Source organism: Nicotiana tabacum, chromosome 21 (assembly GCF_000715075.1).
Source record: "Nicotiana tabacum cultivar K326 chromosome 21, ASM71507v2, whole genome shotgun sequence".
NCBI classification, from domain to species: Eukaryota; Viridiplantae; Streptophyta; class Magnoliopsida; order Solanales; family Solanaceae; genus Nicotiana; species Nicotiana tabacum.
In genome coordinates, this window is record NC_134100.1 from 75292401 (window position 1) to 75305881 (window position 13481).

The window sequence follows — 13481 nt, forward strand, 5'->3', positions numbered from 1 at the left end:
TAAAATGTGCACTTTTGATCCCTTTCCGTGCGGATATTCACAAATTTTCAGAAATTATTAGCTATGTATAAACAATTGCACCATATCAGAACTATGCTAGGCTATGCACGAAACTGCTTCCAGAGAACCCATTGCTAACAAAAATCATAGGCAAACATGTACAAATCTGCTAACTTGAATCCACCATTTAAATCTGGATATCTCCATCATACACAACGCATCACATTAATCCATAAAGGATACAATAATCATGCGCGGTCGAACCAAAAAAATGTTACATGTCTGTACAAATTCACAATTATGCACGGTTCAGCAAAATTAAGGGGTCTGTACAAATTCAGGTGACAAAATTAAGGTCACCATGTACATTCTTTGGACATCTACTCAAGTATATACAGACATCTACTCAAATCTAGCCAAGTATATACAACATATATATATATAATACAGGTTCACGAACGTTTCCTCTTGTTAGAGAATAAATATTTAGCAAGAGAAGCAAAATGTCCCACTCTTCCAAATTATTCATCCACCAACCAACTCCCTGTATTCACAATTTCTTTCCTGCTATTGACAATCCTGTGGATTTACAGATGGGACAAGTGTTCTTCACGACCAACCACTTCTTTACACATTCTGCATGATATTCATGCCCACAATCAAGAGTTCCTATCTTTTCTTGGTCATCGTAATCAGCCTGAAAGCAGAGATATAAAGATACTCAAAAAGAAAGGAAAAGCAAAGAAATGTAGCTCCACAGGGAAGCACAGCAAAGAATTAATAGCACATAATTGGATAATAATCATGCATTACAAATCCAAGACAACATAATACGATACACAGCATTCTATGGAAAAGAAACATAGCAACAATTTGGCTGGTGGAAATCCAAAAATTAATGATGTCATCCAACTGAGATGGTAAGCAAGCTTATAAAGACTTAGGAAGGAATCCAAAGCATCCTCTAGTAAACTGTTGTCAACAATTCAGCTGACAGTGTAAGCTCTTTCTTACATAGATACGACCTAAGATCCTAGTATAAGTTTTCTAAGCATAATCTTGCAACTACACTTGGTTCTTATAATTGGATATCAACCTATTCTTTCTTCAAAATATTCTATACTGTCACTTCTAGAGTTACAAGAAAATATAGGAAAAGAAGACAAAATCAATTCCAAGCGCAAAAAAGTTTTCCATGTGGATGGATTTGCAAAATCATTATTTTCTTTACTAGGAGGAAGATAAAGCATTATAAGGAGACAGTGGTGCTAACTTCATATTTCTAATTAATAAAATTTCTCACCCACTCGACTTAGTTACCAAATGAAGCATCAAGCGAAATTTCTTTAACCGTGGTTTTTCTAATTAGATGTGTTCAATATTTTTCTAATCCTAAATTAGTAACTAGTAATCTTGCCATTAGTTTCCAACTTTATAAAAAAGGGCAGCTCGGTGCACTAAACTCCCGCTATGCGCGGGGTCCGGAAAGGGCCGAACCGGACCACAAGGGTCTATTGTACGCAGCCTTACCCTGCATTTCTGCAAGAGGTTGTTTTCACGGCTTGAACCCGTGACCTCCGGGTCACATGGCAACAATTTTACCAGTTACGCCAAGGCTCCCCTTCAGATTCTAGCTTTATAAATTAACTTTAAAAAATAATAAACCAAGGTCGGAATGAGAGAGAAAATAAGAGATAGGTAAATTTTTTTGGGGGGAATTGGAGGGGTAATGCTTTTAAAATAGGATTTAGAAGCGACTACTTACATTACAAAAAATGGTGAATAGAAGATTAATGATTATGAGAGTGAAAACAAGAATAACTATAAGAACATAAACTAAGAGATATAAGAACATTTCCTAGGAAGTTGATTTAGAATGGAGTTGAACATAACAAATTAGAACCTACTAATCTGGTTGTATGTGCAAGAGATTAACACTTTGTCTACAATGGAGTTGAAGTTCACAACAAATTAGAACCTACTAATCTGGTTGTCTGTGCAAGAGATTAACGCTTTGTCTTGGTTAGTGTGCTTAAACAGGACCTAAAATAAAATGATCGGAGAAAAGGAGGGCCTCATTTGTTTGCACTTTTTAAAGTCTGAATCTTAATTATTCAGATCTCACACATTAAGTGTGTTTGTTTTTTTTACTTCACTTAATGGGTCTGAATAGGTCTGAATTTTTAAGATCCATAACAGAGACTTAATTTCATTAAGATGTTACTATCCACATTCACAATTAATTATCGCCACTGCTCACCATTATCAACTAGGGAAAAGGGCCAAATATACCCCTCTACTTTCAGATATTATCCATATTTAACCTCAGTTATACTATCCGGCCAAATTTACCCCTACCGTTATACTATCCGGCCGAATTTATCTTTACCATCAGCAAACTTTTAAAAATCACCCCTTGATCTATTAGGTAATCAAAAATCTCCCAATTTCCTTTTATTTAAGTCACTTGTTGTTCTTCTTGCTCCACTATTTTCAGAAATTACTATTAATGTGAATGCTAAAGGTACTAGACTATACAAATTATTCATGGATATTTTTAATTACCAATGCACCAACTTCTCTTGTGATAACGGGTTTGGAATTGGTTTAAAAAATTTATTATTTTTCAACCATATACACAACGTAGAATTTAGTGGGTCTATTTATTGTGTATTATATGTAGCTACTCATCATGTATGTACATGTATATTCAAATATATTTTGTTATTGTCTGGTTAGTGTAGAGTTCGATCGACTAACTTAAGAGTGCACAATACATAGGCATTTTATTAAAGCAAAGTTGAATTCAACAATGTAAAGTCTTCAAGGAACTTCAACTTCTATCACTAATACTTGCAAAGTCTCCATACCTTTGGTGCACCGAATTCATTAAAGTTGAGGTGTTGTAAATACTTTTGAAATTTGACAAGCTACGTAATTTAGATTCTTCAATTTACTATACTTTCTTTACGAACTGTTGTATTATTTTAATATTTCTATCTCTTATTTTTTTTCCAATTAAGAAAGCAGGTAAATTGCCAATTATTTCAAAAATAGTGGATCAAGAAGAAGAATAAAAGACTTAATTAAAATGATTTGGGAGATTCTGGGCTCTGTTTTAAAAGACGTTTCTGAGGCGAGCCCCGGGGTGAGGCGTACCAAAAACGCCCCGGGGCGATGGTGTGGGGCGAAAGTCTCAAGAGGCGTACTCCCCGCAATTTGGGGCGTACTCCCGGGCGTTCGGGGCGTACGCCCGGGCGTTCGGGGCGTACACCCGGGCGTTCGGGGCGCGTTTTTTTAGTAAGGAGTAAGCCCCAGAGACTTTTTCAAATTAAAACAAAATTTGTTGAATTATTCCTTCATAAAATACCCAAATTCTCACAAGTGAGTTTGGTAATTACTCAAAAGGTTTAAAAAGGAGCTCAAAAGTATTAAATTTAAAAGTAAAGACCTTTTTTATTGATTTAAGCCCTAATTCATGATTTTCTCAAATTTTTATCTTGTCCGCTAGTCTGCTAATATCTTCCAAAAGCAATGAATATTTAATTTTTTTTACAAATACAAAGAGAACTACATTTTTCTTCATAGCAGCAAATTCAAAGTTCAAATTGCAGGTTAATCATCCTTTTTGTTCCTCTATATAGAAAACTTTATTCTTTTAGACTCAAATTACTTGTGCTTGTAAGTAACGTATAATAGATTGTTTTGATTAGTTTTTTTGTGGGGATGGAGCACACATATATATAGTTTTCTTCAATTTTTATGCAATTTTACCTGTTTATAAATATTAATTGTCATTATATTATTTTATAAAATATTAAAAATTAAATACCTATGGGGCTTACGCCCCGCTGAGGCATATGTAAAACGCCCACGCCTTTTAAAACACTGATTCTAGGTCACCTGAAGGATTGAGGAGTAATTTTTAAAAGTTTGTTAATAATAGGGGAAATATGACCGAATAGTATAACGGTAGGGGTAAATTTGTCCGTATAGTATAACGAAAGTTAAATGTAGACAATATCCGAAAGTAGAGAGGTATATTTGGCCATTTTCCCTATCAACTACCACCGTGTACCACCCACCACCTCCATACTCAACCACCACCACCGACTACCACTATCATCAAGTATAATACTCACCATCATCATTATTGACTACCACCGATCACCACCTCACCATTATTGACTACCACCACTCACCACTCCCACAATTATCAACTACCACCGCCATCACCATCATCATCCTCAACCATAACCATCCACCCACCCACCTCAACTACCACCACCATTATTAACCATAACAGCCAGTACCACCATTATGAACTACCACCACTTTCCTCAACCACCACCACCACCATTATCAACTACCACTGCCCACCATTCTCAACCAGTCTCCACCAATCAATACTAGCTACTACCTCGAGCCACCACTATCAACCACCGCCTCTAGTCGGCATCAACAAACATCACCGTTAGTCATCACTACTATCAACTACCATATATTTATTTTAAAAAATAATTTGTTGATAAAATATTAAGTAAATTAGTATTTTATTTAAATTTTATATTTATTAATTTTTAAATAAAGATAAATTTTATTCATTCAAATATTGAAAAAACAAACAGTCTTAATCATTTAGTATTCAAATCTTAATACACATCTTAACATTCAGATGTGTATTCAGATGTGTATTCAGACTTCAAATTCAGACATCTCAATCTTAATACACATCTTGATATCCAGATGAGCATTCAGATTCAGACGTCTTAATCTTAAAAAAAACAAATGAGGCAGCAGAGCCATCCCAACGGTAATCCCTGCAAATGTCATAGGCAAACCTACTCTACTCAAAGTATAAATAAGCACTAATACCTGGCATATGACACAGAAATCAGTTTCGTGATCCACACATGCAGCAGTTTCCAGAAGGCAGGGAATCGCAGGGGACGAAAATGTTCTTATTTTCAAATGGCTAATGATTATTTCATCTGACAATCCAGTTGTTACATTGCCAATCTGCTCCCCCAGTGCAAGAAGCTCCTGGTAAAGAATTTTAAAGTTGCAGAAATTTAATTATTAGATGTTATGCAAACTAATTGCGGAGCAGAGAATAATACCGAACTAGTAACTAACATAAAAATAAAGTAGAGAATTAGCATATACTCATCAACCATCACAACAAATGTTAGACAGTACATCTAATCGACAAACCTATTCCTCACCTCATAGGACATGTGATCTATGTCCAAGCGCATATCTCTGTGCTGATCAATGGGGAGGTTATTAACTTCACGGTAGACTGGAATATCCAGCATTGCCACTCCCTACATATAACAACCAAGAAAAGATAATCCCACTAGCATTCAATCCCATAATTTCAGATGCATCAAAATAGGCAATAATATGACAAAGGAAGTGATGGGACATGGTCAAACAGATAAAAGGTTTACATCTTCTGGCAGAACTCTCATGTTAGGAAGGTTCCGATGTCTAGTATTCCGTTCAAGCATGATAGCCCTTCGATGAGGTCTGTACAACCCAATGCCAGTTGGTAGTGAGGGCATATATCTTGGCCCTGCCTCTACAGCGCCTTGCAGTAAGTTAGTGGTGATGTTGGACGAATTATTTGGTAGGTGTCTGCGTGAGGATGCTGTCATTTGCGGAGGGAAGGTAATAGTCTGTCCTCTCATTCCTTGAAAATTAGGTGGCAGATGATGAAGGCTTGGGTGCCCTTGAGGAATGGGTGGATGTTGAAAACAATTTAAACCTCCATTGCTGGATGTTATTTGATAACCTTGCACACCCATGTTTCCAGCATCTACGAGTAATAGAGAAAAGCAAAACAGATGTAATCAGTTCCTGAGGTTCCAAGTGACATCAATTTCTCTTTTTTTTTTCTTTTTTTTTGTGTGTGGGGGGGGGGGGGGGAGAGAGGACGTTACTGGAGGAGATATAGAAAAAGGTGGGACACATGCAATCATTTATCAGAGTCAACTTTTAGCAATTAGAATCAGCAAAGGCAAAAAGAAAATAAGACGTGTTTTCCTATGGATTTTTCCAGGCCAAAAGAAGCTAAAAGAATTTTTTTTTTTTTTATAAGGAAGGAATCTAATAGATTCATTGTTCAGCTGGATGGTATGCCAGTAGCACATAAGAAAACAAAACTTTAAACAAGGAGAAGATTAGCAACAGTAAACCTAGGGAAAATAGATCCCTAAATCTCAACTAAAAAATGACCATAAACTACCAGGTACATAGGGCAAAGGAGCAGCATGATTCCAGGCCCAAGTTTGAGTCTCACTACCATTGCTGTTAAACTGCACGTCCAACCAAGGATTGCCAAGCAACTGATGGGCTTGACCTACATAGTTTCCTTGAAATAGATGATTATTGTTATGTGCTGCGACGTTATCTGGACCACTAGCACCAGATCTGTTACTCATACTTCTCGGTGCTCCATCTTCAATGAATGATGATGAATTGCCTCCATAATCTGGGGGTGTAAATGATGCAGCATCCATTAAAACATCAGATTCGTGTGCCCTTGTAATCACTGGACCAACAGAAGAACTGGAGCCCGCCAAAGCATGATGATATTGAAGATTCGCAGGGATTCCTTCAGCATTCTTTCTCTTAAATGAGCCTCTGATATCATCCATGTAATGATTGTTCCTTCCATAGCTGTCTGAATTCATTCCAAGGATGTTGTGAGAGCTTGATTGACGCTGATCATGTGGCCCATGATTTATTGGAATGGGGAAATCTCTAGAAGCGGATGGAACAGCCATGTAGGGATTGTAGTGATTTGATGAAGCAGAAATGGCAAGGTCAAGATTGGTGGCTGGATGCTGATGTTGAACCGCATTGTACTGTGTCACCCCATGCTGATGGTCTGATACATGGTGCAAATAGATATTACCAGCATTTCCAGGAGCTGGTATTACTGTGTGAACATTAGGCTGTGGTAAAGCCGCTAAGCTCCCATAAAATATGCAAGGCTCAGAATGAAAGAACTCTTGACCCTGCTGATCTGCTTCCAAATTAAATATATGATTACCGTGTGACATACTCCTTTGGCCTATCTTGGTGGTTTACAATTTTTTTGGGTGATGCCTGCTTGGAGGAGAACAAGCTATCAGACGTACTGCATTGTAGTAATATCATTGACTAAAGCACTGCGTAAACTTCATAGATGGCCAACTGAAAATCATTTATTTAGAAAGTTGTGTGATAACCATTTCTTTAGAACACTGACATTTAGATCCGTGGATGCTTATTATTTCAATATCTTTCTCTAAGTTCATCTCAGTAAGTGAAGTTCAATATTGACTCTAAAACTTAGCCGTTCTTATTCAAGATATTTAGGATCCACATCTTCGATTCAGAAAATTGAGCTCGGCTAACACATCATCAGCTCAATATAACACTAATGACCCTAGATAGGAGAGCATGGAGGTCGAGGATTAGGGTAGAAGATTAGTAGGTAATCGAGCGATTTCTCTGTTATTTTGTGAGAGAATATGATTCTAGTTTGTTCCCTCTTCTCCTTATCAATTTTAGTATTATTATTCTATTATTATCTTATTCTTAAATTTTATTACTAGTATTGTTTTTTTTCTCTGGTTATCTTTACTATTTTTGTTGTCAATACTTTTCGTTTCTTCGGTATTTTTATCATAGCTTTTCACTCTTGTATTTTTTAAACCTGTTTTGAAAACGCTTTTCTTGAGCCGAGGGTCTATCGGAAAAAGCCTTTCTACATGCTCCCCAGACCCCAATCATGGGATCACACTGGGTAGCCACATAGCTGATTGTGTTTTTTCTATAGTAGTTTTATGCAATAAAAGCAACCAAACCGTATAGAAATAGAAACAATACAATGAACCGAATAAATATGGCATGCGGAGACTTAGCAAGCTCTTCTTCCTGATTCAGAAAACAAACACGTCAACCAATAAATTTTCATATTTTTATCAGTAATACCTCAACCTATTATTGCCAAATACACTACTCATGAAGGGTATATCTTCAAGATGGCAAACCAAATTGCATAGAAAACTATTGGACCCATCATTCATCTTCAGATTGAGCAAACAGGCTGCGATAGAGAGATCACTTTATGTAGCAGAAGCACAAAGATGAAGATAAACAATCTTCCTAACTTCACCCGTCCCAAAAATCAAGAAGAACATCAGTTCTAGCAGAGAGCAGCCATTTCACCGAAGATATAGAGATCTCCATTCTGGTGGTAGATATTCAGGCAGGGCTGTTACACAATGCCCAATGCCCCAGAAAACAATGAACTCAGAAGGATGCTAATGTAGAAGTTACATTAAGGGGTTAAGGTGGAGGGCGTGGGTTTCACTGATGGAGGAAACCGATATACACCATAAATATGATGATGTCTTAAAGTCGCCATAAGTAAAGTACGACTAAACAAATAAAACAGATTGGAAAGGAGAAGCCGTTGATGTTTGGTAGCACTTGGCAGTAGGGTTTTAATTCATTAGCAGTTTAGCACAATGGAGTCTTTTCTGTTGCAATAGAAAAGCATTAGAGGGCCAAATATTTTCGATTTTATTGAGTCACAACATGGCTTTAGCAGAACGGAGTCTTCTGCAGTTTTCAACCAAAAGCACCCTTGTGAAATCAAACCAACTAGAACCCATTTGCAGCTAGCATACCAAAGATTCCACTAGTCACTGTTCTACCAAAATTAGAGTACGGATCTTATATGTATTCATAAACTCTTACATAATCGAAATAATAGAACACATAACCTTTTAACAAAAACGAAAAGAACTCATAACCAACAGTTCTGAACCACTCAGATCTCCTAAATATTCATAACTGTGAACTGGATTAAAATAATTGATATTGTTACACTCTACTTAAGTGATACACATAATTGCCCACATTCATGAAATCAAAACGAGTTGCCAATTACATGTCATAGCTTTACCTCCAAACAACAAAGTGATTTTAGAAATCAGCAATAACTACTCAACCAACTCCTAGGTAATAGTAATTATTGTCATCCTTAAACAGAGATGAGGACTTATCAGCAACCCATGCATCCATGGCCAAAGAGTAATAACATCAAACAGTGACTCACAGACAACTTCAATTTACTAGAACTAGTAAAGATATATCATCTGTATAACCTTAATAAAAAGGAATTAGCTAATTTTTTAAGACGCATTCTTTGCTCAAACCACGTTTCCGTCTGTTTCAACCAAACGGAAGATGAAGAAAAGTAATGTAAAATTACATCGGTGTCTTCTGCCTGATCATACAACATAGATGCAAACTCCTACTTTTAGCAAGTAATAACCAAACCTCTTTCCCTTGTAACCATTTCCACATTTATGTATCCAAATATGCGTTAAAATGCTGAGGTCTCCTTCCTTGTAGCTTCCTGATATATTAAATAAAGGCACACAGAAAGAACACCAATTTTTCTTTTTTGGATATATCTTTCAGATTTGAAACTTCTGACCAATTTGACAAACCAAATAAAGCTTCACACTCTCACAGTTGTCGAAAAGCCAACTCTGTTCTGAATTAACATTCCTTCCCAGTAATTTTCCTATAGCCATTTAAAAAAGCATATAAAAGTCTCGTTATCTACAACAGTCCATGTGTCCTTATTTTCATTTTTATTTTTATTTTTGGTAAGTAAAATGAGTACCTACATAGGCCATGTGTCCTTAATGAAAGCTATCATAGAATGCAAAAGAAACTTCTATCCTCACATATTGCCAAATAGAAATTCCTTTTCACATGAACAGAAAAAATTCACACAAAGAGAAAAAAGCGAGAATCATAGAGATGAAGATGAGAACTTGGTATATAATCACAACCGTTTAACTAACAATAAGAATCAATTCCAAATAGTAGATAACAGGTCCAATTAGAAACCAAAAAAGAGAAGACCCATCTTGCAGAGATACTTATTCCAGTTTTAAAAACCCAAAAAATACAATTTAATATGTGATGATTGACAGAAGACTCATGGTTAAAGATGAGTAGCATCCAACTGATGCCACTTGTGTAAAACTCAAATATATCTTACTAGTTAATTTGCTCGCGCTTCGTGCGATTAGATATATATCTTTTTGTAAATTTTGTGCTATAGAAGGGAATAAAAAATTTATAATACCAAAATCAATGAATGCTATACTCTTAATACATACACATGAAAAAACTGAAAATCAAATGTATAAGGATATAAAAACACAGTCAATCATGTGAATACCCGTGCATAAATTATTAGTAACCTTTTTATGTTTTGTTCTTTTTACCATCCAAATGAAAACAATATAAAATGGGTAAATCACGGTACTAATCTCTATCTCCGCGCTAAACACCAAACCCAGAAAATTCATTTCTAGTTATCCATAGATGGAGCAAATCAAGAACCAGACATCACAATATTAATCTTTGCACTAAACCCCAAATAGTGAAAATACAATTTGTTGTTATAAATAAATATTTTCTCCTTTAACATGAATTTTGATATATTAATAAACATCTAACGTAATCGACTTTATTTGTTAGCGATATTTTTCATTTTCTGTTTTAACTCCAAAGTACTTTTTACCATTGAATAAAAACACATTCGTTCATTACAGTGATATCAACCACTGAAAACTATCGACTAAAATCTTTCTTATTTGCAATGTAGTAGATACATTGATGTAGACTGGGATTTGGTATCAACTATCAATATGTTGGAGCAAATGAGAAAGTACCTGATGAAATCTACCACAGATTAGTCCAAAAATATCAAGATCTTTCATTTCTCTACGCATATACACTTACCAGCTTTAAGAAAATACTTTGAACGATAGAACTTACCCACCTCCACCCCAACCAACCCTACTTTCCTCCCTCTCAAATCCCAATGTCGAAACCACTGATGCCAACCAAGAAGAGCTATCCACTACTCCACCATCCCTAGCAAACATCTGTCACGGTATGATACTATGCTTCCTGCACCAAAGCCCGAACTGTTATCTATTCTCTTGCTTCCGTTCTTTCCTTGAATTAGCCTTTTTATTTCTTCGTCTGAAACTCATGAATCCTCCCACCACAGATCTTTCAGGTTTCCCGGCAGCCTCACTCGGACGCCAGCATCAGCCATCTTTGCAGTTGGCTTTATAATACCTTCCAATCCAGCCTGACCTACATCTTGTCTTCTTGCCAGTTATTACCCGGTTTATATATATCTTTCAAGGGGTTGTCCTTCATAAACCATTGGCACGATTAAAAGTTGTTGTATTCTACTTATTTTCCCATATAACTGTTATACATAATGGTCAGTTATGGTAAATGCCCCAACCTTTCACATTCTAAACATCCTAGTGTTTCCCATTCTAGCATTAATCATGAAACAAAAGAAAGAGGTTGTTTAGGTAAAATGAGAGAAAAATGACAAAAAAGATAATAGCCATTCTGGTCTAAGAGAGATGCCATATCAGCACTCTTGAATTGCAACCACTATGCACAGGCTGGTTTTCAGTTATGATCACCAGTCCAAAAGTCCAGCTAGCTAACTTTGCGAGTTTGGCTTTGCATTTCTTGTGGAGTAACAAAATAACAATGTTTAGAGAAAGTCATGGACAGAAAAAATAATGGAGATATAAAGAGAAAGAATAGAGAGCACAAAATAATTAATTGCTCTCCTATCTGATGCAAAGCAGCAGGCAATCTAGGACATAATCTTCACAAGATTAGAATGAATATTTCTCTTAGACAAGATAGGAGGAGTTGTTTGTCACCTATACATGGTACATTTCTTTAGGAAACACCTATCAACCGTCATAGAGCTAGAACACGCAGTCAAACATACTCTCGCTTCTGAACCTACTTTAAGTAACTTAAAGAACCTTTAGGACAAGGAGTAGCCAAGGCAGAGATCTAACCAAATCAAAAGAAACCCAATTTCTTAAAACCTAATACATCAACGTACACCCAAATAACCCCGGATACTTTTTTTATATAAGGAACACACCTGGATAAAATCTTGAATTTAGTTTAGAAAAACAGCCAAACCCTACATTAGGACTTCAGGATTAAATCATCTCATGTGTGGCTACTAGAGGAAGGGAAGCCTTGGCGCAACAGTAAAAGTTGTCGTGTGACCACGAGGGCACAAGTTCAAGCATGCAACTAAGGCTGCATGCATAAGACCAAATGTGGTCCAACCCTTCCTCAGATCCCACAAATGGTGGAAGCTTAGTACACTAGGCTTCCCTTCTTATGTTTAGCTACTAGAGGAGTGGGAAAGACAAATTACACAGATTTTAATCAACTGCTTCAATTGCTAGTCAAAAAACACTACCCAGAAACTACATGAATTATTCAAAAGTCTCCAAACCAACTTAGTTAAGGAATGTATATAAACAAATAATAAATCACAAGACCTTGATTATTGCCAAACCCCATCACAGAAAAACCAAGTAATGCGGGCATACATCCAAATAGAAACATAGAAAACATAATCTTTTAGCATTGTTAAGGTCAATGTAACATACAACTTATACACAATCACATGCAATTCATGGATGAAAAAAGAAAAAATATGGCAAATCGAAGCCTGACCTTTTTGTCATCCAAATATCGACTTCTTTCCCAGTTGTGGCCTTTAATTATAACTAACAGAAATTTCAGATAAATTAACTGCAGTGGGAGACCCCTACATAAATAAATAAAAATTAAAAATTAAAAACAATAAAACCCCAAAATTTGGATTAGATATCAAAATGGTGATCAACAATCAGCAAATTGAAATTTTAACAAAACCCCACAAAATATTTGCTTCCTATTGGACCCTTTGCATGTTAAAAAGAAGAAAACAAAGAAATAACTATACACTACCAATTTGAAAATTTCATGTAATTAAAGATAATAACTAAAACTTTTAATCAAATGGGTTACGAAAACTAACCAAATTGAGGTTGATCAAGGCGATCGATAGATCCCAGAGGGAGAATGGAGAAGAGAGGTTTCAATAGAGAAAGTAAAATTATTTACGGTTAACTGCTAATTGGCTGTTTGATTCTCATATTAATATTAATTGGCCACGTTATTTCTTTTAGTAATTTATGTTGTCATCCTTAACAAGATAAGACATTCGAGGGTATTTGAGTAATTGCGCTCATGTAAAATTCAATACTATTATAATGTTTATATCGCTATTACAATCTCAAATTCTATGCTAAAATTATTATTTGAATCCCAGTAATCACACGATCCCTTAGAAATTAAAATTGATAAAGTGTATTTAGAAGTGCATTTAGACATAAACTTTTATTTACTTAGAAGAAGAATATAAAACATGAAGAGTCGTGACGAGAAACTAATTTTTCACATAATATATACCAAGAAATCAAACTATGAGTAATGTTTACTTGAAGTTCAAAAGCTAAAATTCACTCTTCACAATTACTCAAGATATGAATTAAAATACCAAA

General features: G+C 35.7%; 1 protein-coding gene across 2 annotated transcripts; it reads right to left on the minus strand.

Moving 5' to 3' along the window:
* Positions 1 to 186: 186 nt before the first annotated feature.
* Positions 187 to 13108, minus strand: LOC107770723 (putative E3 ubiquitin-protein ligase ZFP1). Of its 2 annotated transcripts, none has more exons than XM_016590053.2 (7): positions 12956 to 13108; positions 12610 to 12703; positions 6251 to 7116; positions 5454 to 5821; positions 5226 to 5327; positions 4876 to 5043; positions 187 to 697 (listed from the first exon to the last, which is right to left on the minus strand). In XM_016590053.2, exons 3-7 carry the CDS (start codon positions 7068 to 7070, stop codon positions 551 to 553), a joined length of 1605 nt encoding a protein of 534 aa, XP_016445539.1. In that variant the 5' UTR covers positions 7071 to 7116; positions 12610 to 12703; positions 12956 to 13108; the 3' UTR covers positions 187 to 550. The 2 variants fall into 2 exon arrangements, with proteins under 2 accessions (XP_016445539.1, XP_016445540.1); XM_016590054.2 differs by having other exon boundaries at positions 313 to 697; positions 6308 to 7116.
* Positions 13109 to 13481: the final 373 nt, after the last annotated feature.